The following is a 24,446-nucleotide window of genomic DNA, read 5'->3' on the forward strand; positions in this document are numbered from 1 at the left end:
CACCAGATTCGATCACAGTGATTATATTCGTAAGAGTATAAGCACGTCGAATCGCACCAGAGTATAGGGGCACAGATACTCAAAACAGATATATGTCTTGATGGTAAACGTGGTTCAACCGTCAGAATGCCAAACTTTAAAGCCTACTTGTGAGTACCCAATCATAAAACAACTCGGCGTTCAATGTGCTGAGCCCTAGTAAACAGTAACACCTCACTTCACCGAGAAAGCTAATGAGATGACCTTTGCCAATAAAGACTCGAAAGTCTTTGTCGACCAAGGCTTGGATAAATAACCAGTCGGCCTCGACGCAGTGCTGTTTATCCAAACTGAAGGTGTTCCGTAGTCGGCTGGTTCTACGACGATAGTGTTGTTTATCCAAACTGAAGGTATCACCGGTTGCCTTCACAGTACTGTTTATCCAAACTGAAGATGTGTTAGTGAAAATGGAAAATAAAAATCTCAAGGTTGTTGAGAGGTTTCTCGCAGAGCGAGTTTGCGCAGGGCAGTTTGTGTGTTGAGTTGGAAGAGGTTTGAATGATGCACTTCTCCCTTTATTTATAGTAGCCAGCCTACTTCTTATCAAATCAAAACCATACTCAGATTAGGACTGCTTCCCCCGATCCAACCTTATCTCGACCAATCCTACTTTTATTAGGACTTTAAACTCAACCCCTTATGAGGTCGCATTCAATCCCAAGCTTCAGCATCCTTATCCTGCTGAAACTCCTTCTTGTATAAGGATTCAACTACCCTATCCATCCATCTCGCAATAAGACTCACCCACATCCTATGGATTCCCAATGGGACACGGCCGGCCTTGACTATACGGCCCACAAGCCGGATGACCCCTAGCAATTCCTAAGCAAGGCTTATGGCAGAGAACAATTCTAAACTCGGCCCAAACCAGTATTTTGGGCCCAAACAGAGAGGTACCAGGATATCTAAGAGTAGAGCATTAAAGGACATTCTCGCGACACCTTACAATAAGTATGTTCATTCAGTGTTGGTCCAGGTAAGGGGGTAGTTGGTCATTAGACTGGTCATCAGACATGTAGTGATTTATTGGGATCCCTGTTTTTTTAAAAGGAAATTGTGTGATCATACAATCTATATTCAAAACTAAACAAAGCTTTTGTTATGCATCTATCATTTTCCTATAGTATATATAATGTTGTATACTATTTTCAAGCCTAGCTGGGGTGGATTCCCTGAGGGGGAGTTATGAACGTTTGTGATGCTCACCCCTGCTTTATTACAGGACCGATGTACCAACAAATAGACGATCTGGACTAAAGTTGCGACAAGCGTTCTTTGTTACTTGTCAACTTCTTAATCGCTCATTGACTTTCCATGGGTTTTTGTTTGTACATATGCTTGATTCCCTCTATCTTGAAGGAATCTTTTGTAGCTAAACTTAGCACTTTGTACTCTCCAAATCATACCTAAGAGTTGGTTTTGTTGTAAGTTGTAAACTTCGTCTTTGATGTAAAAATTTTATCCAAATTCTGTTGCCCTTTTATTCTTTGTTTTACCAAAATGATTTATGCTTTTGTACTACTTAAAAATAAATTATTTGACTACCCGTCAAATATGTTCTATTAGGAATGCAATGTTATAGTGTTGGAATTAAACACTATAATATTGTGTTGCTAATAGAGCGTGGCATTGTTATGTGCTCGTTTTTGGGGCATGACAGAAAAATGGTATCAAAGCAATGGTTGATCTACTTCAATAGAGTTTTGTTGTCTTTCTTTGCCCTGTCCTTTGTATTCAAACTTCTAATTCATCCGTTGTCAAGTTAAATCTTGAATGCGTTGTTGATTCAATCTCTTTCATTTCAGATACTACTCTATTGACAAGATGCATCATCTTCTAACAAGTCTAAACAAAAATAGGGCATCGTTTGATGCACAAGAAATAGCTGAGATGTTTAGGGCTTTTCAAGCATCGACGAATGCTTATTTTCACACTAATGAAGAATGTATACATGATCAAGAGATGTCTTATCTCGATCATTTTATGAAAAATAAGCCGCTCAAGTTTTGGGGAGCGCCTGAAGCTGAAAAAGCTGAGAGTTGGTTAGAACATATTAAGAAGAATATGAGAACTCTTCATGTACCACCAGAACTTCAAGTTAATGTAGCTTCACATGTCTTTGAAGGTGAAGCAGATTTATGGTGGGGTACTATACGTGCTCAGTATAACCTTGAAGAGATGAATTTTGATGATTTTGAGCAACTTTTTCTCAATCGTTACTTTCCTGATGCAATGAAGCATACTAAGATTCAAGAATTTCTTGATCTTAAGCAAGAGAATATGACTGTGGCTGAGTATGTCGCCAAATTTGCTGAGTTGAGTAAGTACTCGGATGATATTGCTAATGATAAGAAAACAAAGGCAATAAAGTTCAGACAAGGGCTTAGAGACTCTGTTCGAAGGCACATTGTAGGTCAAGGACGTAAAACTTATCATGAAATTATGGAAGCAGCCTATGAGTTAGAGCAAGATTATCTGTTTACTTAGAAGAATCAAAATTAGTATAAAGGATCGGGATCGAGAAAAATGACTAAGAAGTCTATGAGAGCGAACAAGGGAGTAGTAGTGGCAGTGGTGGATATAGATTTAGAAAGCAATGGCCTATTGAATGTTATCATTGCCATGAATTTGGACATACTAGAGATAAATGCCCAAAGAGAGAAGCTTCAGGATCTGTTGCAACTCCACTAAATCGCTTTCAACAACCAAACAGGATGTAAACTATGCAACAACCTAATCGCCCTTAACCCTGACAACAACCACAACAACGTGACCCACAAAGACAAAATCAAGGAAATCGAGGTCGTGGAGCTGAGGCTCGTGCATCTGGAAGCAGTGATAGGGTGTTTGCTGTGTCTGGTGGTAATCTTGGAGAAAATACTGACAGAGCACTTGATGGTATGGTTTTAATATCCAGTATTAAAGCTCATGTTTTGTTTGATACTGGTACATCTCATTCCTTGATATCTCTCTGGTTTGTATAAATTTTGGGATTTTAATTTGAGGCACTAGCGAGACCTTTGTATTTAAGTGTTCCATTAGGATATGGGATGTTGTTGATCGAACTTATCGCTCATGTCACCTTCTGGTTAATAATCCAAGGTTAACTGCTGACTTGTATTCTTTAGGATTGAAAAAGTACGATCTAATTTTAGGAATGGATTGGTTGAGAAAGCATCATGCTATTATAGACTGTGAGGAAAGAAAGTTTAAGGTGTGTACCCTTGAAGCAGAGGAGGTTATTATAAAATTGGATGAAAAGATTGTGTCCCCAAGTCCGCTGTTGAAAGCTAGTTACAAAACAAGATAGCATTGTTGTGTTATGCACTCATAGTAGAAACAAAAGAGAAAGGAGAAGAGGAAAAGAGAATATCTATGGTGGATGAGTATCCTACAGTATTTCCTGAAGATTTGCCAGGATTACCACTGTATAGAGAAGTTGATTTTAAGATTAAATTGATACCAGGAATACAACCAATTTCGGTGGCAGCTTATCGTATGGTACCAACTGAACTGGTGGAACTTAGGAAGCAGTTGGATGATTTACTTAGAAAAGGTTTCATACGAGAGAGCACTTTACCTTGGGGAGCACCAGTGTTGTTCGCTAAAAAGCATGATTTCACATTACGTTATGTGTTGATTATCGGAAGTTAAGCCTTGTGACTATCAAGACTAAGTACCCTTTGCCAAGAATTGATGAGTTGTTTGATCACTTATTTGGAGCGAAGTACTTCTCAAAAATTGATTTACGATTAGCTATCCTCAATTACGAGTACGGGAAGAGGATATACCTACCAAAGATTGCTTTTTGCACTCGTTATGGACACTTTGAATATGTAGTCATGCCATTTGGCTTAACTAATGCACCAGCTGTATTTATGGATCTTATAAATCGAGTATTCCAACCGTACTTGGATAAGTTTGTTATTGTTTTCATTGATGACATCCTTATTTATTCTAAGACTAGGGAGGATCATGAAATGCATCTCCATATAGTCTTACAGATTTTAATGGACAACCAATTGTATGCTAAGAAGTTGAAGTGTGATTTCTGGCTAACACAAGTACAATTCCTTGGACATGTAATATCTGGAGATGAAATTTGTGTGGACCCCAGTAAGATAGAAGCAGTATTGAACTGGGAGCAGCCTAAGAGTGTCTCGGAGATACAAAGTTTTCTTGGATTGGCTGGCTATTATAGAAGATTGATTAGGGATTTCTCAAAGATTGCAGCTCCGCTAACCAGACTCACAAGAAAGGAGTAAGATTTGAATGGGATGATAAGTGTGACTCATCATTTGAGGAATTGAAAACAAGACTTACCACAACGCCGGTGTTAGTATTGCCTAATAACCAAGATCTATTTGAGATATACACGGATGCATCGGAACAAGGACTCGGATGTGTACTAATGCAAAATGGAAGAGTTGTAGCCTATGCTTCAAGACAGTTAAAGAATTACGTGAGGAATTATCCAACACATGACTTGGAGCTAACTGTTGTAGTGCATGCATGGAAGATTTGGAGATGTTATTTGTACGGAAATAAGTTCAATGTTTATTCAGATCACAAAAGTCTTAAGTATATATTTACTCAACATGATTTGATTTTGAGGCAAAGGCCAGAAGCCATTTGGAATGCTACAATCACTACCAATCCCAGAATGGAAATGGGACAACATCATGATGGATTTTATTACCAGCTTACCAAGATCAAAGAAAGAACACAATGGTATTTGGGTGATAGTTGATAGACTTATTGATAAGCTCATATTTATATATATATATATATTACATCAAATTCACATGTCTTTTCTTAGTTAGTTCCTTATAGTTTTGAGCTATTTACTTTGTTTTTGTGTTTTGTAGGATTTGTCAAGCAAAGAAAAGAAAAATAGCACAAGTGGGATTTTAAGTAACAAATTCATCAAAACTGCCTGTGCAGATTAGCTGACTTTGGAAGCCAGTTTCGAACAGCTCATAATGAATTATAGAATGAGCCTTATATACTTAGAAAGCTACGGATGTCTATTTTCTGGACCATTTCACGGATTGTTAATATCATTTTTATAGAAGAAGTTATGGTCATTTTAACACTGAAAGGTTCACAAGAGACTGAGCAGTTTGTAACTGCAATGAAAATGGAATTAAAGATGAGGATTAAGAGGGAGTAATTGGCATAAAGGCTGCCCAAAGAGTTACAATTGTTTTACCATTTTCTCTCACTTATTGTCATCACTAACTTGCTATTGGTAGGGGGAGTTATGGAAATGGTGCAGCAAGAATTGGTTTAAAGGAGCGTTGGGGGAGGAAATAAAGGGCAGTTTTTTATAGAAATAATTTTAGGAAAAAGAAAAAAAAAAGGCTGCAGGTGATAGCGGAAAGGAAGAAAAAAAGGAAAGAAAGCAGCATTTGGGAATGCAGGAAAGAAGAGGAGGCCTCACTTGATTTCTTTCAGTTTTATCTTCTCAAACCCATGTTGTACTTTTGGTTTAATTTGAGAATTATGTGTAACTAAATTTTTAATAGTTAGGGCCTGTTTTGAAGCCCCGAATATGATTGCAAGTTTGTTATGACATTTCGTTGAATTACTTTTATGAATGGATGAAAATTGGTTCACTACTAATGTCAATGATGAATTCTTTATGTGTTTTCTATGGATGCATACTTAGTAAGCATATTTAGGATTCTAACGCTATGAATATGTGTGTGCTTGCCCTTGTCGAATGAGGACCTACATATGTTCTAGAGTAGTTCTTGTTAATTGCGATTAACATGTGAACCAATTTCTAGGATAAGTAAGACAACATTAGTACTTACGATGCCTTGTGATGACTCAAACTCTTTTCGTTCTTAATGATTTCTACTTGTTAAATCTATGAACATGCAATTCTAGATTGTATGCTAGGGACTAAGTTAAGTTGAAAATTCAATTATCATAACATACTACATAAGAAAGAGCAACAGGTTGAGTTCTAACATTGAGCCAACTTGAGCATCTTCATCCGGAAATAAAAGAAATTTGAACAAAACATAACATGTTTGCATGATTATTTGGTGGTGGATAGCAATTCGCCTAACTCATTTTTCTTAATTTGTGAACTACTTAAAATCTGTTTCTGTCCTAGTTTTGTTCGATTTAATTTAAATATCAAATCAACTCCAAAAATCCCAAAACTTTGTGTGAGTGTAGCTCTGTGTGTCTAGTGTTTGCATATAAATTTCGTAGACTTTAGATAAGTGTAAGTTGGTCTAATAATTATTTTTCGGCGGCTGGTTAGTAGGGACAGCAGCCCAGTTTTAGTGACATTTTAAGTAGTTAGATAAAACAATCTTCTGTGGGAAAGACCCTTAGGGTGCGTTTGTTGCACTGAACTATCTCGGATTGGACTAGCTTCAAGGACTAAGCTGACTGGCTTAGACTAGACTAAGCTGGACTGATTTAGTGAAGCGTTTGGTGCAGTGTCGGATTAAGAAGCAAAATAATTAATAAATTTTAATATTATATTTGTATAATTCATAAAAATTATATTATATTATTAATTTATCTTTTTCTTTTTGGAAATCTATTCCTATCTCAAAACTTCTACCATTTTTTTTCTTCTTCCTTCCCACTCTCTCACTCCCCTCTCCCTCATTTTCTTCCCTTTTTTTCTTCGGCCCATCGTTTTCTTCTTTCTTCCCACTCTTTCACTCCCCTCTCCTTCATTTTCTTCCTTTTTTTTCTCCGGCCGACCATATCCCTTTTTTCTCTCTCTTTTTCTCCCCCATTTCTCCCAGTTTTCTTCCTCAAAGGAGGATCTATGCATTTTGCTTCTGATTTGGACCGAAAGACCTACAGGTTTTTCTTCTTGTTCCTCAAAGCAGAGAGAGAATTGCAAATTCGAGATCACATATCGAATTTCTACTATAATTTATGTTTACAACTCCAAATTTGATTTTTTTTTTTCCTACAAATTTATGGAGAAGAGCACTGCAACCCAAGGTAATATATTTATGGGTTTATCACAGATTTTGATAATTTCTGTAATTGGGATTTTGATATTTTCTATAATTCGAAATCGCATATCACATATTTCTGGGTTTATCACAGATTTTGATATTTTCTCGGTTTATCGCAGATTTTGATTTTGTTTGTCCTACACATTTCTGGATAAGAATAGCCTTTAATTGAGGTTGGATTCATGGGACAGAGACGGAACCAAAATCTTGTACCTGATTTTTTATGCTCATCTCGTCAGCAAAGCCATGGCGACTGCATTGTTCTCTCTTTTTATCTCTCTAATAGATGTTTCTAACTTTTCTGGGAGAGGAAATACGACGAAGCTCAATTGGGATTTTTGGGAAGGGAAGGACAGCGAAGCAGGGAGGGGTGAAGCGAAGCATAGATGGGGTGAAGCGGGGAGGGGTGAAGCAAAGCAGAGATGGGGCGAAGCAGGGACTCCTTTTCGGGGGGTCTTGCTAAGACCCCCTAGCAAGCGTTTTTGTCGAAGCGAGTGAGACTTAGTCTCATTAAACCTAGTCCCTGTCGGGAAAAAACATGGGACTGGACTAACCCTTAGTCCAGTCCAGTCCAATACTCTTTAGTGAGGGCAAACAAACGCCCCCTTATTTTCTTATGCTACAATTGACAAATCTTAATGTTAATAAGGAAAGTCAATAGGACATTTGTGTGCTACTTTGTGGTATGCTTTTAATCCTATTAAATTTTTGGCGCCGCGTCGCCGGGGATTGTTATTTCTAGTTACTTATTTCTCTATTGTTTTCATTTCTTGTCTATTTAGTGTTTTTGTTTTTTTTTTTTATTTCAGGTACTCTTTGTAGTATATGCATACTCGAAGGTCCAAGAGCATTGACCTAGCTTCCTTTAATCCTGAGCTTGAACGAACACTTCGAAAGCTTCAGAGACAAATCAAGCAGAAGTCTGCATCGGTGTCTTTACCGTGATCTTCTCCACCACATTTGAGTTCGGAAGAGGAGGAAGAACCACAAGAAGGTATGGCTGATAACTGTACTTTGAGGGAGTTAGCAACGCCAAATACGGATCAACAACCATTGTGCATCACATATCCAAATGCAGAATGAGGATTTAAGCTCAAGTCCGGCATGATTCACTACTTGCCTAAGTTCCATGGCTTCTCAACAGAGGAATGCCAACAAGAATCTCATGGAGTTTCACGTGGTATGCTCCGGAATAAGACCAACAAATGTGGATGAGGAGCAAGTCAAGTTGAGGGCATTCCCATTTACATTAGAAACTAAGGCAAATGAGTGGCTTTACAATTTACCTCCGGGATCAATTAACACATGGAACTAGGTGAAGCAAGCATTCTTGTAGCAATATTTTCCCTCCACAAAAGCTGCAAGCTTAAGGAAAGACATATGTACAATCTGACAACAACATGGAGAGCCTTTAGGAGATTACTATGAGCGATTCACACATTTGGTTGCATATTGTTCTAATCATCATATTTCAAAGCATCTTTTAATACAGTACTTTTATGAAGGATTGTGTGGTACTGATCATGTAATGCTTGATGCAGCAAGTGGATGAGCATTCATAGACAAGACACCAACTAATGCTAAGGCATTGCTAAAGAATATTGCAACTAATGCTAAGGCATTGCTAAAGAATATTGTTGACAACACACGACAATTTGGAGGGAGATATGAGCTACCCCTTAAGAAAGTTAACGAGGTAAGTGCTAATTCTAGTATTGAATTACAATTAGCTAACTTGACTAATCTTGTGTAACAAGTTATGGTGGCTCCAAAACAAGTGTGTGGTGTATGTTCAATGATGGGACATGTCACAAACATGTGCCCTTCATTGATGGATCTAGGTGGTTTTGAGCAAGCTAATGTGTTAGGAGGGTTTCAGGGGCAACAAAGGCAAAAATATGATCCATACTCCAACAACTATAATGCAGGGTGGCGCGATCATCCACACTTAAAGTGGAACAATCAAGACAACGGAGAACAATCTGTTCCCAACAACTATAACCGTCCACCTGGCTTCTTTCAAGCAAGACCGCATGCACCATTTCAGCCTCAACAACAACAAGCTCCAAGTAAGTCTCTTGAGGATTTAATTGCTTCTTTAGCTAACTCTACTCAATCTCATCAACAGAAAATAGACAAAGCAATAGAAAACCTTGAGCGCCAAATGAGTCAGTTAGCAAGTTTGATGAGGCAACAACATCAACCAGGAAGGTTGCCTAGCTAAACTGTGGTGAATCCAAATGCTAAGCAGATGAATGTTGTGACTTTAAGTAGTGGAAAAGAAGTTTTTGAGCAGCCAAGGATGCAAAAGAGGACAAGAAAAGATATAAATGAGCAAGGGGAGCTACAAACCAAAAATCTTGAGCAAGATGAGGCTTCAACAGAAACTAAAAAGTCTCCTAAAGCTACAGAATTGAACCAAAAAGATTCTGATAAGGTAAGTAAAGAAGTTCAAAATTCATTTAACTTATGTGTCCCTATTCCTTTCCCTTGTAGGCTTATGAAGTCTAAAAAAGAGCAAACTGATAAGAAAATCTTGGATACTTTTCAGAAAGTCCAAGTGAACTTACCTTTTTTAGATGCCATAAAACAAGTGCCCAAGTATGCAAAGTTCCTTAAAGAGCTTTGTACGAACAAAAGAAGATTCAATGATTCAAAAACTGTGGCATTAAGCGAGGAAGTATCAGTTGTTTTGCAAAGAAAGCTACCACCGAAGTTGAAGGATATCGGTAGCTTTACCATTCCATGTGTAATCGGAGGGAAAGAGTTTAGGAGGGCATTGAGTGATTTGGGGGCATCCATCAATCTGATGTCATATTCAATGTATGAATCATTGAACCTTGGAGACTTGAAGGAAACAAAGGTAGTAATCTAGTTGGCAGATCATTCAAATAGATATTCCAAAGGCCTATTGGAGGATGTGAAGGAAAACTTTTGTCCTAGCTAAGAACATGTAAGAACATTTGAATACATATGCAAACTATTAACACTTTAAAGTAGGCATGCATTCAAAAATAATTCATAAAACCCATGACTTTCAAAGCCTAGTATATGGTGAACCAATAAACTCTTTAAGAACATTAAAGAGAAGGAAAGATTTAGAGTTTCTTTACCCTTGAAGCTCATCCTTGTTTACACAAGGGATTCACCCAAGTGGAGGGCCTTCAAGTCACCTCCTTGCTCCTTGGATCTTCCTTGTGATTTTCCTCCTTTTAGTGCTCCTTTGCTTCTTTGAGGATTTGAGGATTAGTTCTCCAAAAACATCAAAAGCTTGATGTCTCTAAGTCTCCACACCAAGGATGAAGTGTGAAGATGAAATGGATGACTTAGAGAAGAAAAGATTGCTAGCTAATTCCCCTCTAAGTGGCCGGCCTCTTTAGAGAAAATGAGAGAAAGTGTTTCACCTCATTTCACCAAGAAAAAACCCTTATGAGAAATAAAGCTATAAAGTTGATTTTATACTTCATTTCAAGTGAGTGGCAAACTTGTAATTAATCCAAGTTTGCTACCCTCACCCTTATGGCCGGCCTTACCTTTGTTATTGGGCTAATTGCCCATTTTTTTTTAGTTGTCATACAACTTAAACATAATGGGCCTTGTGGACCAAAACGCTTTTGAGCCCTGAAGCCCAAAACCAACTTAAAAGCCCAATACGAACCTTTCGTAAAATTAATTAACTAATTAATTAATCTTGACCATTCTCAATTAAACCATTTAATTGCTTATCCATCTCATTTATATTTCTTCACTTTCACCCTTACTCGGTGTACGATCCATTAGGTTCCAATTAGCGAGGCAATGGGCGATTGTTACTCTTAACGATCGATTGTGAATTGAAACAACATTTCAATTCTCCCTTTGATTAGTGTTGGCTAATCTTCAAGGCTTCCACAAACCATGAGTGACACCTAGCAGCATATCATGGTTACCCAAGCTAAGTAGAAGTGGTTGGAGAACCTATCCAGTTACAACTACAATGCAATACGGTCCTTTTCTAATACAATACTCTTAATCACATTGTTTGAGTGATAGTTTGTTTCATGTCTACTATCCAATGTGATACTTCTCTATATGATTCGATTAAATATGATTTGGAACAAATTTCCTAAGTCATATTCAAATGCTTTGGCCAAAGACTCCCGAATCATATCTTAGAGTATTCTCCTTCCACCATAGAAGGTTAGAGATCCCTTGTTGTGCATTCATATGCCTACATGACTAGATAGCTTGATCCCAACAATGCCGTGGACACTCCAATGGAATGCCATTTAACATGATCAAAGATCAAGGACCTAACCATTAGACATCTATGATGCCTCAGGTCAAAGGACTACTTTGCATATTACAACTATCGAGTTCTTACATGACATGTATGTTTGAACTCTCTTTTGATCGTAGTTCAGTGTACTCGATTACTCTTTCGAGCACCTATGTGTTTGTCTTAGTGTCCAACACTAAATGACTTGAGACTTGTCATACTCGCGCTTGAGTCAACATAACACATACTAACCTTAGCGGATTGTCAATCCTATGGCAAGGAACGTTTTAGGAATGAACATAAGAGAAAGGTCTCGTTAATCTAACTTACTTAAATCACTTATCTCTTAGATCAAATACATTCCTTGGATTCCCTTATTGCTTAAACACATGATACAATAAATAGTGATTAACAATAAGCTTTGCCCTTCATTAAACATATAAAAGTTTAATACAATAAGTATTCCAAAAGCTATTACATCAAATGAGTGGCTTTGTGGGCATACTTCCAACAGGATGTACTTGTGCAAGTGAATGAGCTCATTTTTCCCGCTGACTATTTTGTTCTTGAGATGGAACATGACTCTATGCCTACTGCACTTCCTCTTATATTGGGCAGACCATTCCTTAGAATGGCGAGTACGAAGATTGATGTCTATGATGGTACCTTAACCATGGAAATTGATGGAGAAAGTGTTAATTTCAAAATCTTCAATGCTATGAGGTACCCTAGTGATTTTGAATCTTGTTTGTCTATTGATGCGTTTGACTATTTTGTGCAAGATTGTTTTAATGAAGGTGTGGGACAAGATAATTTAGAGAAGGTGTTAGAGCATAGCATTACACATGGAAAGCTTAATTATTCTTAGCACATTGAAGAAGAATTAATCCAAACAATGGCAGCCTTTGAGTTTCTTTCACCAATTCGTGGTAAGTCTTCTTCCTATTTTATTTCTCTTCCTCCTTCTAACGAAAAAAGCTCTTCCTTCTATGATTTAGGCACCTAAAATTGGAGCTTAAACCGATTCCTGAACATTTGAAATATGCATTTTTGGGAGAGGATAAAACATTACCGATCATCATATCATCACAACTCATAGCAGAAGAGAGGGATAAACTGATCCGAGTACTGAAGGATCACAAAACTGCCATAGCTTGGAGCATTGCAGATATCAAAGGTATAAATCCAACTACATGTATGCATAGGATTTTGTTCTAGGAGGGTGCAAAACCAACAAGGGAAGCTCAAAGCCATTTGAACCCATTCATGATAGAGGTCATCAAGCAAGAGGTTATCAAACTTCTTGATGTTGGCATCATATATCCTATCTCGGACAACAAGTGGGTGAGCCATGTTCAAGTAGTTCCTAAGCGATCCGGAGTCACAGTTGTTAAGAATGAAGCTAATGAGCTAGTTCCTACATGTGTGCAAAATAGTTGAAGAGTCTGTACAGACTATCGGAAGATAAATAGCACCACACGTAAGGATCACTTTCTAATGCCTACACGTGTGCAAAATAGTTGAAGAGTCTGTACAGACTATCGGAAGATAAATAGCACCACACGTAAGGATCACTTTCCAATCTCATTCATTGATCAAATGTTAGAAAGGTTAGCTGATTATCCTCATTATTGCTTTCTTGATGGTTATTCTGGATATAATCAAATTGCAATTGCTCCAGAGGATCAAGAAAAGACAACTTTCATTAATTTATTTCCACCTCGCATCATATTTTAACTTTGTGGCAGGACAACAGGTAATAGGTGGATTGCACAGTTATTTTGGCGCTCCCGTTTCATGTAATTCATTGTTATTTTCCACATATAACGTTTTCCGTTGACATATTTTTGGTTTTGTTACTTGATGGCTTGTGTCATGGTGTTGGTTAGAAATGTTGGCTGATGGAGCTACTTGCTAAGTTCTTCCAACTTATCTTTGGCTCAATACTGGATTCCAATGTTTGATTGGTGATGTTCTCACTAAATTAGTATTTATTTTTCATTTTAATTGAAGTTTATCTTTATACTTATGTGATGAACATTCAAATCAGTCAAATGAAACTAATATGATGCAATGAACTTGTAGTTTAATTTAATTAAATGGTTGAGCTCATTTTTTTAGTAGTAAACATCCAAAGCAATCCAACAAAGATCGTTTAATCGTTGATTCGTGTGACCAAAGCTTGAAAGTGAAATTAATCAAAGCCAGTTCTTCTCTTAATACCTCTTGTATGCAAAAAGAGAGAGAGTGAGTATTACTAATTGTTTAACAATTTCTCATCTATAGTGTGACGTGAAGGAAGATTTTGTGAAAACATGTTCATTTGAATAACATCTATAGCATGCATTTAACAATTAAAAGGTGGAATCATGCTTGCATGCATTCAAAAACAAAACATTACCCATGAAATTCAAAGCCTAGTAGATTGGTGAACCAAGACTCAACTCAAATCAAAGTGAGTTGAGAAATATATACCTTTGTAGATTCCTCTTTGCATAAGCAAAGGCTAATCACCCAAAGAGAGGGCCTTCATTCCTTGCATCTAAAATCTATGGATTTGGATGGAAGAATAGGTTTCTCCAAGTTCCCAAAATTGAGAACCTCTAAGTATCTTCACCAAGGTTAGATTGGAGAAGAAATGAGTGACCTTGGAGTGGTAGGATTGCTAGATACACCCTCCAAGGGGGCCGGCCTCCTAGAGAGAAAATGAGAGCTTTGTGTTCTCTCCAATTTCCTAAAAGAAACCCTTTTTGAATTTTAGGCTATAAAGTTCTTTATATAGTCACTTCTTTAAATGACGTAAAGAACCAAAACCCTAATTCAACACACATGGCCGGCCACATAAGGGATTTGGGCTTTTGGGCCTTTGTGAATCTTTATTCATTAAATTGTCATACAACTTAAGTCAATGGGCTTGACGTTTGAAGCCCATTGGGCCTTAAGGTCCAAAACTATCCCGAGGTCTTTAACGAACTTATTCGTTTGATTAATTAACATATTAATTAATCCTTGCCATAAATAATTAAACCATTTAATTATTCTTACTCATCTCCATTGTTTCTTCAATCTCCACCTTACACGGTGTACGATCCATTAGGTTCCTTTTAGCGAGGCAGTGGGCGATTAAAACTCTTTCAAATTGATTGTGAATTGAAACTTACTTTCAATTCTCCCTTTAGTGTTTATACACGTTTAGGGCTTCCACAAACCAAGAGTGACACCTAGCCAGCCTAACATGGTTACCTAAGCTAATCAGAAGAGGTAGAAAACCTATTCAGTTTAGGATTACAAATGCAATACTGTCTTTCTCTAATACAATACTCTTGACCATATTGTTTGGTTTGATAGTTTATTCATGTCTACTATCCAATGTGATTCGTGTGCTTATATGATTACCTTGAATGTGATTTGGAACGACTTTCCTAAATCTCATTCATACTCTGGCCAGAGATTCTTAATCATATCATAGAGTATTCTCCCTCAAACGGTTTGAAGGTTAGAGATCCCTTGTTGTGCATTCACTTGCCTCCATAGCTAAGTGGCTTAACCCCAACTATGCCGTGGACACCCTCCTGATGGAGTGACTTTGACATAATCAAAGATCAAGGACTTAACCACAAGACAACTATGATGCCTCAGGTCAAAGGACTACTTTGCATTATCCCAACCATGAGTTCTCATGTGACATGAATATGAGAACTCTTCGTTGATCGTGTTCAGTGAACTCATTCTCTATTGAGCACCTACGTACTTGTCTCGATGTCACACACACCAATGACTCGAGACTAGTCACTCACCCTGAGAGAAGACACAGCACATACTGATCTTAACGAACTGTCAATGCCCAATTGGCAATCCTATGATCAGGAACGTTTAGGATGTGTCTACGAAAGAATGGTCTCATGAATCTAACTTCTTTAGATTGCATTCTCCCAATCACATATTCCTTGGACTTTATCGTTTAAGCGTATAACATTTATATGAGATGGCTCAAACAATAATCTTTGCCCTTGATATTAAACTAGATTAGTTTAACATGTGAAATGTCCGTAAAGTATCATCATATGATTGGTTTTAGGGCACATTTCCAACAATCTCCCACTTGCACTAGAGCCAATCAGCTTGGTCATCAGTGATGATACCTCTTCTGTAGTCATTTCATAAATGGCTGAATAGTAGGCCTAGACAATGGATATCTATATGTTATCCATAGAAGCAACCTTGAGAATAACGACGTCACCATTATACATGATTCTCAATCATGTGGTTCAGTCTCTCATATGAGTTCGGACCTTGATGAGACCTTGATTCCCTGGCTTGAGCTATCGCCCCATTAGTGTCATAGTGTCGATACACTAGATACACTTTCTGGTTGGAACCGAATAGAGAGTTCATAAATGAACTTTCCCATCCAAACAACATTGTTGTAAGCTTCTATATGGCAATATATTTTGCATTCATAATGGAACAAACTAAAGTCATTACTTTTAATGTTTCCATCCAAATATCTCTTTAGTCATAATAAAGAGATATCTGATTATCTCTTCATTCATAATGAAGAAACATCCAATGATGGATTAGATTTATAATCTAATACATTTACGCTTCCTTTACGTTACTCTAATTCTTCCTCATTCTTTGAGGAATCTATCCTTTAGTATTTCTTAAATACTTAAGGACTCACTTGACAGCTGCCATGGTTCTAATCCTGGGCTTGCATTGATATCGTCTTGTACTGTTCTAGGTACAACTCATATCAATGTTTTTCATACAATATGAAATACATAAATCCCCTTTATGCGTATGCATAAAGGATTCTATTTACGCATTATTTCTTTGGGAGTCAAAGAGTACGTTCTCTTTGAGAAGAGCAACTTCTTAGTCTCACTAGAGTTGTCCTTCTAATTGAAGTTTATCATCATATGAGAAACTTCCTAGCATCTATTGTCTATTATTAGGGATTGATATAATCCAATTATATCATGAAATATATCATTATAGATTTCCATCCCATGTATATAGACTATATCTCCCATATACATTCTATCTTCATATAATGTTTCAAAGTCATAACTTTAAAGAAGAAGTATTCTTTTCATTTCCAAAATTAATATATCATATATATTTAAATTTTAGGAACATGATTAACTCCCATATACATTCTATCTTCATATAATGTTTTAAAGTCATAACTTTAATGAAGAAGTATTCTTTTCATTTCCAAAATTAATATATCATATATATTTAAATTTTAGGAACATGATTAACTCCCACTAATCTTTTGTAAACCTAGTAAACAAAAGATTTATTTACATCTTTATGAGAAATCAAACCGATTTGATCCTTTTCTCATAAGATGCTCATAGCTCCCACTAGCTTGCTTAGATTCATGATGGATGGATCTCTACAACTTACATGTCTTGTGATTCATAGTTTTAGACATATATTATTAAGACTATCTTAATAATGGTTTCGGAAACCCATGTTATGTCCAAACATTGAATCACCATTTAGTTGTAGCTAGCTATCTTCGAATTAATTGAAACCAAGACTACGTCAAAGATGGTTTCTTCAAGGTCAATCCATCCTTTTGATTGTAGTTACCTTAAGCTACCAATTAGCTTATGAAGGTTTCATTATTTCGGGTCAAATGGTACTTTACCATTTCCTTGAGTATATATCATATATATACACTCAATGTAGTCATAAGGATTTTCATTCTTATTTCTTTCGAATTAAGAGGTGCAACTCTATGACATAGTCATAAAGTTCAAACCATTCAACTGAGACGGTTTATAAATTCTTCTCGACTACCTTGGAGCTTTTGGTATAGGAACTAGGTTGTTTATATTTGTTGATTACTTTCTTGTCTCTCAAAGAACCTATTCTTTGAGTTCTATCTCTCGTTCATTTGCTTTTAGGCAAATCACATTGTAGGATTACAATGAACAACCCAACAAACAACATTTGTCAATTGGTTTATAGAAGCGTTATCCAAAAGTTAATTTAAGGATATCCCACAAGATTGTTATCAAACAAATATTGCTTATTGGCTCACAACCCCAAATCTTAACATGATTAAGTTTTGTCTTTCTTTCCAACTACATCTTATGGAGTCATGAAAATTTTGGAAGATCTTCTAATTGACAATCATATTGTCTTAGAAGTATATATCCTATATATGGGTAATTGATAATATCCAACGAACTAAATCTTATTTAAGTTCGTTCTTCTCCTTATGGAGAAATCTATTATCTTATGATGCTTATTTCCTTGATATCTTTCAAGGAAACTGTTCTAAAGTGTTACCTTATCTTGGATCAAATCTAAGGAGGTAAATACTTTAGACGTCTTACTCATCAACTTACATTACTTGAATTCTTTGAAACATTTTTCAAAGTATTCGGACTTGTGTTTATTCAAAATAAACTATAGTCGAACCGAGAGTGATCTTCGGTGAATGTCATACAACATGAGTAGTATTATGTTTGTGGACAAGTGCCACTAACATCTAAGTGAATTAACCTCAACAACTTTGTCATTCTTTCTTCTTTCCAAAAGAATAAAGATTCGAACATTTCGCCTCTATACAATTTTAACAAGAAGGTATTGGATCCGGATCTAACGATCCAAAGCATCCATCTATGACCAACTCGTAATTTATGTTTTAGAGGTATCACAACTTTAGTTGGGATTAGTCACTACCTTGCAACCTTTTGGGTTTTAAGCATCATTATATTCTAAACAGTTAATACTACCATATCATCTCTACTATAGAGACAATCAATTAGATTACTATAATCCAATCATTGATTAATAAAGAACAATGTTTTGTCAAACAAAACATTTATCCATCTCTACTATAGTGACGGAATTAAATTCCTTAAAATTGGAATGTAAAGACAATCTTTGGTTTTTCCAATTTCTTTGGTAGTTCATATGAGGAAGTAAGTACTATCTGCTTTCGCAGAGATCTTTATTTTATTCACGTTCCGAATGTGAAGTACCTTTTCTTCTCTCATATATCTTCTACTTCTTATTAGTCACACTTTTACAACGATTGTAAAACATAGTTACTAATACGGAATCAAGCATTCAAGTAGAATAACCAACTGTTTTGAACTATTCAAGAACAATTTACAACACCTTCAAAAGGTGTGTTCTTGACACTTGCAAGACATTTCTTGCAAATACCCCTTCCAATGTCCATCCTTTCATAAAGAAAGTTTGTTCCCTTGGAGTTATTTTTATCTTCTTTATTTGACTTTTCCTTTGACTACATTAGTCATCGTCCCTAAACTCCCACTATCTCTCTTGAAACTTATTTCAATTGTGTTATACACATCAAACATTTTGGAGAGTATGTGTTTATTGTTCACCATATAGTTTACAATAAATTTAGTGAACCATTAGGATAGGGACACAAAGGTGAAGTCCTTGCCTAGTTTCCGTCTCGTTAAGTGGTTTATCACTTCAACACTCAATGATTCAAAATCATCATAAGTCCATGTTGATGGACTATTTTTGTCAACCAACCATTATGTTCTAAACATAATTACAAACTTTCAAGAGTTGTACAAGGCAACTCTCATTTCTTCATACAACAATTTGTAAGTGAAGAATCATGGCACATTAAGTGTCCATGCCTTTGTGCTTTCTTCTAAAGTTCCTTGTTCATGTAACAAAGAAACAAGCACTAATGTTTGCATTGATTAAGGGTTGTTCAAAGCAACTCTTATTTCTTCATACAACAAATTGTAATTGAAGAATTATGACATTAAAAGTGTTGTCCTCTTTATGATAGACTTTATCTAACATGTTCTTCCAATGATACATTATCAATAGGAAGATTGTGAGGATGAGACTACTTAGGTACATATATAATCCATTTAAGACAATCTTTGGGATTGTGGTACCAAGTCCGGAAACTAAAGCATTCGGCTTTTCTTTGTCAAGTTTTGGATAGCGTTTGCAAATATATTGGTAAATTAATACATAACGAATATAAATCGATTGATTTTAAGCCATTTGATTCGGGTCTTTAAATCAAATAGCACCACCCACTATTTTTGGCAAATTCCCTATCCCTCATTGGAATTCGAGATTTTTGGATGAAACTCTTAGTAGGGTATGGGAGACTCACTACTACCAAGCCCACCTCACAATGATATGATATTGGCTAGCATTAATAATAATGAGAGAGTACACTTACTCATTTGCATCTCTTGCAAGTACCCATCTAATTTGGCCTCTAGAGAATGTAACCTCACAATGATATGATATTGGCTCCATTGCACTTAGTTAAGTCATTCCCACCATGCTTAGTTCATGAAGGGGTTCAAGAATAGCCTCACAATGATATGATGTTGGCCATCCTCGTTGCCTACACTCACCTCATCAAGTATGTATATAGACTCCTCCTGAGTATAAGCATGCACTTTGCACTCCCCCATGATAGGGTGAAGGCGGCGTACAAGTCATAAACGATTGGAGCTACCACGGTGGAAGGCCACGAAAGAGTGTTCAAAGCACTCTCACGCTTGTCAACTTAATAATGGTTTGGTTGAGGGTTTTAGTTCTCATCACATATAAACATTCATTTTAATCTATATTAAAACAATTTTGGTCCTATTACAACTATTGGTCCATTTGATTGTTTTAGTTGTATATAATACTCCCACTATGCTTATAAAACTGTTTTTAAAGCAAGAGTATATGATACTACTAACATAAACTTTGCATTCATTTGATGGACTATATAGTTGACTTAGGGCCTTAGGATGACTATGAACCTTTGTTTAGATTCAACACGAGCCTAGTGTTGAATTTCGGTCTAGGGATGGTGATTGATTTTAGTTACGCGTTTAATCACATTAAGGCATGTTGTCTTAGGGGCGTTGGACCCAACTGCTTCATTTTCATGCATATCAAATGAAGCAAGAAAGAAGTACTTCAAAGTAAAGGTGAGCTTATGCTCATTACAACATTTGCATAATACAAATTACTTTAAAGTAAAGAAGAGCTTAAGCTCTTTTACAACATTTGATCAAATCAAATTACAACCAAAATCTAATCTACACATTCCCATGGTTCAAACAAATTTGAAACGGCCTTTCACATAGCTCAATTATCGTAGGCTTAGGTTCATAATCACCCTTTAATTAATTAACACTTTAACTAATTAAATTGAATGCAACATTTTCATTTGGTTTTTGTATCCATAAAATTGATTTAAATGGAGCTAAATGAAATGAAAATCCAATTCTCATTTAAAGAGACAAAACAATTTTGTTCTCAACCTAATTTGGGCCATCATGCAATAACCACAACCTTTTGGGCTATAAAGCAATTAACCTCAACTTTTGGGCTATTTTGCAAAACTTTTGGGTCACTTTGTAAAAACACAAAAGTCCACTACTTCATGTAATTACAACTAGAACCCAAAATTTTAATAATGCAAAAACTTCATTAAAGGATCAAAACAATTTGTCCTTTAGCGTTTTTGGACCTAAACGTAAAAACGTAAACTTTTGGGCCAAAGTGCAAATACACAAAAGTATCAAAACTTTATGTAATTGCATAAAAGTCCCAAAAGTACTCCCACTTGAGGGAGGGCCGGTTTTAGGAGAGAGGGAGGGAAAAATTGAAGCCACAAAATTTGAATTTTTTTTTAACTAAGTCATAAAGCCTTGCAAGTTGAAATTGGTTGGTGGGAACATGTGTGTAAGAAAGAAAAACAATTATGTACATAAATTAAACACTCTTACAACATTTCCATCACCTTTTCAAATAAATGTTTTTGATGATGGAAAAGTCACACCAACCAACTTCAAACAAAGACTTTATGAAATTAACCAAAACTTTGAATCAAAACATCAAACTTTTTGTTCTTGGCTAAAATGTCAAGAACAATGAAGAACATTCATGAAAAAACACAAAAAATTTCCATGAACATTTTTACTCCAAAAACATCACAAAACCATTCAAACTTTAGGGAAATAACATATAACCAAACTAGGGTACATAGGGGTTCCAAAAGTTACTTGAAAACACTTTTAACAAGTCAAACAAGAACCCAAAAATCCACCCTTTGGATTTGGCCGAAAATTCCCAAAAGCATGGCACCAAATTTTAGCTCTAATATTCATGCTCATATGAACTACATCTACAACATTTGAGATGGCAAATTTTCTAACAAAATTTACATTCAAAGAAACAAGAATAAAGCTTGTAACATATTACAACTTTTAAATCAAAACTATGAACTACAAAACCCAAAAGGATTCACCAACTACTAGACCTAGGCTCTGATACCACTTGAAGGAAGATTTTGTGAAAACATGTTCATTTGAATAACATCTATAGCATGCATTTAACAATTAAAAGGCGGAATCATGCTTGCATGCATTCAAAAACAAAACATTACCCATGAAATTCAAAGCCTAGTAGATTGGTGAACCAAGACTCAACTCAAATCAAAGTGAGTTGAGAAATATATACCTTTGTAGATTCCTCTTTGCATAAGCAAAGGCTAATCACCCAAAGAGAGGGCCTTCATTCCTTGCATCTAAAATCTATGGATTTGGATGGAAGAATAGGTTTCTCCAAGTTCCCAAAATTGAGAACCTCTAAGTATCTTCACCAAGGTTAGATTGGAGAAGAAATGAGTGACCTTGGAGTGGTAGGATTGCTAGATACACCCTCCAAGGGGGCCGGCCTCCTAGAGAGAAAATGAGAGCTTTGTGTTCTCTCCAATTTCCTAAAAGAAACCCTTTTTGAATTTTAGGCTATAAAGTTCTTTATATAGTCACTTCTTTAAATGACCTAAAGAACCAAAACCCTAATTCAACACACATGGCCGGCCATATAAGGGATTTGGGCTTTTGGGCCTTTGTGAATCTTTATTCATTAAATTGTCATACAACTTAAGTCAATGGGCTTGACGTTCGAAGCCCATTGGGCCTTAAGGTCCAAAACTATCCCGAGGTTTTTAACGAACTTATTCGTTTGATTAATTAACATATTAATTAATCCTTGCCATAAATAATTAAACCATTTAATTATTCTTACTCATCTCCATTGTTTCTTCAATCTCCACCTTACACGGTGTACGATCCATTAGGTTCCTTTTAGCGAGGTAGTGGGCGATTAAAACTCTTTCAAATCGATTGTGAATTGAAACTTACTTTCAATTCTCCCTTTAGTGTTTATACACGTTTAGGGCTTCCACAAACCAAGAGTGACACCTAGCAGCATATCATGGTTACCCAAGCTAATCAGAAGAGGTAGAGAACCTATTCAGTTTAGGATTACAAATGCAATACGGTCTTTCTCTAATACAATACTTTTGACCACATTGTTTGGTTTGATAGTTTATTCATGTCTACTATCCAATGTGATTCATGTGCTTATATGATTACCTTGAATGTGATTTGGAATGACTTTCCTAAATCTCATTCATACTCTGGCCAGAGATTCTTAATCATATCATAGAGTATTCTCCCTCAAACGGTTTGAAGGTTAGAGATCCCTTGTTGCGCATTCACTTGCCTCCATAGCTAAGTGGCTTAACCCCAACTATGCCGTGGACACCCTCCTGATGGAGTGACTTTGACATAATCAAAGATCAAGGACTTAACCACAAGACAACTATGATGCCTCAGGTCAAAGGACTACTTTGCATTATCCCAACCAAGAGTTCTCATGTGACATGAATATGAGAACTCTTCGTTGATCGTGTTCAGTGAACTCATTCTCTATTGAGCACCTATGTACTTGTCTTGATGTCACACACACCAATGACTCGAGACTAGTCACTCTCCCTGAGAGAAGACACAACACGTACTGATCTTAACGGACTGTCAATGCCCAATTGGCAATCCTATGATCAGGAACGTTTAGGATGTGTCTACGAAAGAATGGTCTCATGAATCTAACTTCTTTAGATTGCATTCTCCCAATCACATATTCCTTGGACTTATCGTTTAAGCATATAACATTTATATGAGACGGCTCAAACAATAATCTTTGCCCTTGATATTAAACTAGATTAGTTTAACATGTGAAATGTCCGTAAAGTATCATCATATGATTGGTTTTAGGGCACATTTCCAACATGACGACCCGTCCCTAATTTTCCTATGTAATTTCTCCCCGAGTATGTGTATTGACGATTATGCCCTTATTGGCAAGTGATGTGGACTTATTCTTATTGCTCCCTTTTTATTTCTCGCTATTGCATTAAAATTGTACACGCTAGTATGGGTAGGCGTAGTTTTTAAAGTGTAAAAAATATCTACCTCGGATAGATTTCGATTTCCTTTTACTGTAGGAAATCTAAAAACCTATCCATTGGATTCCCTTTTCATCCCATCCCATGTATCCCCCCTTCATTATTTCACTCTTACCTATCCCATCTCTTCTTTATTTTCTGTCCACTCTATTAGAAAAGCAAACATCCCATCTCTCTCTCTCTTCTCCCTCTCCCACGCCGAGTTCTTCTTCTTCTTCCTCTCTGCAACAACCACAAAAACACACCAAAACACTCAAACGTGAAAAACAAATTACACCATTTTGATCATCTCAGTCCCACGATCACAACCATGTCCTTGAAATCTGGTGTGGACGAGTTTTAACTCACCAACTTGGAAGGTCGACTTGGCGAGTTCGACATATCGATTTTCTAGCCATTTATGGCTTAGGTAAGCTTTGAGAAACCATTAGAACCTTCATTTCACTTCTACGGGTTGTTATTGATCCTTTGTTTGTGTTTTGGACGTGTGGTTTTACCCAAAAACTCGAGCAGAAGGAGGACCTGCGTTTTTCATTCTAGAACTGTGGCCATTTGGTCACTTTCAAGCCATTTTTCTGGTCAACCTCGACCACAACGGGACTCCTTATAGGTACAAACTTGTTCTCTATGTTCCTAACTTCAAAATGGATTTTGAATCATTGAGTTTGGTTAAGTATCGAGTTAGAAATCAACTATGGAAGTTAGGAAGAATCAAGCTTGTTAGGAGCTCTGGAAGTTGTGCAGCCACTTTGGGTGGCGTGTGGTTAACATGTGCGTGTTCGTGTAGTCGAGTAGATCGATTTCATATATTTAAACCCTAGGTTTGAGCAAACTATGGCAGTTTTATTTAGGTTTC

At 36.4% G+C, this 24,446-nt stretch overlaps 2 protein-coding genes across 2 annotated transcripts; both read left to right on the top strand.

The window, feature by feature from the left end:
- The first annotated feature begins 2,001 nt into the window (after positions 1–2,001).
- Positions 2,002–2,526, top strand: LOC126629331 (uncharacterized). Its single transcript, XM_050299353.1, has one exon. The coding sequence runs from the start codon at positions 2,002–2,004 to the stop codon at positions 2,524–2,526; it is 525 nt and encodes a 174-aa protein (XP_050155310.1).
- A 6,312-nt stretch (positions 2,527–8,838) lies between these two features.
- On the top strand, positions 8,839–9,915 carry LOC126629339 (uncharacterized). Its single transcript, XM_050299365.1, has 3 exons — positions 8,839–9,230; positions 9,315–9,477; positions 9,592–9,915. Exons 1-3 carry the CDS (start codon positions 8,839–8,841, stop codon positions 9,913–9,915), a joined length of 879 nt encoding a protein of 292 aa, XP_050155322.1.
- Positions 9,916–24,446: the final 14,531 nt, after the last annotated feature.

The sequence above is a fragment of the Malus sylvestris genome, chromosome 1, assembly GCF_916048215.2.
Source record: "Malus sylvestris chromosome 1, drMalSylv7.2, whole genome shotgun sequence".
NCBI lineage: Eukaryota > Viridiplantae > Streptophyta > Magnoliopsida > Rosales > Rosaceae > Malus > Malus sylvestris.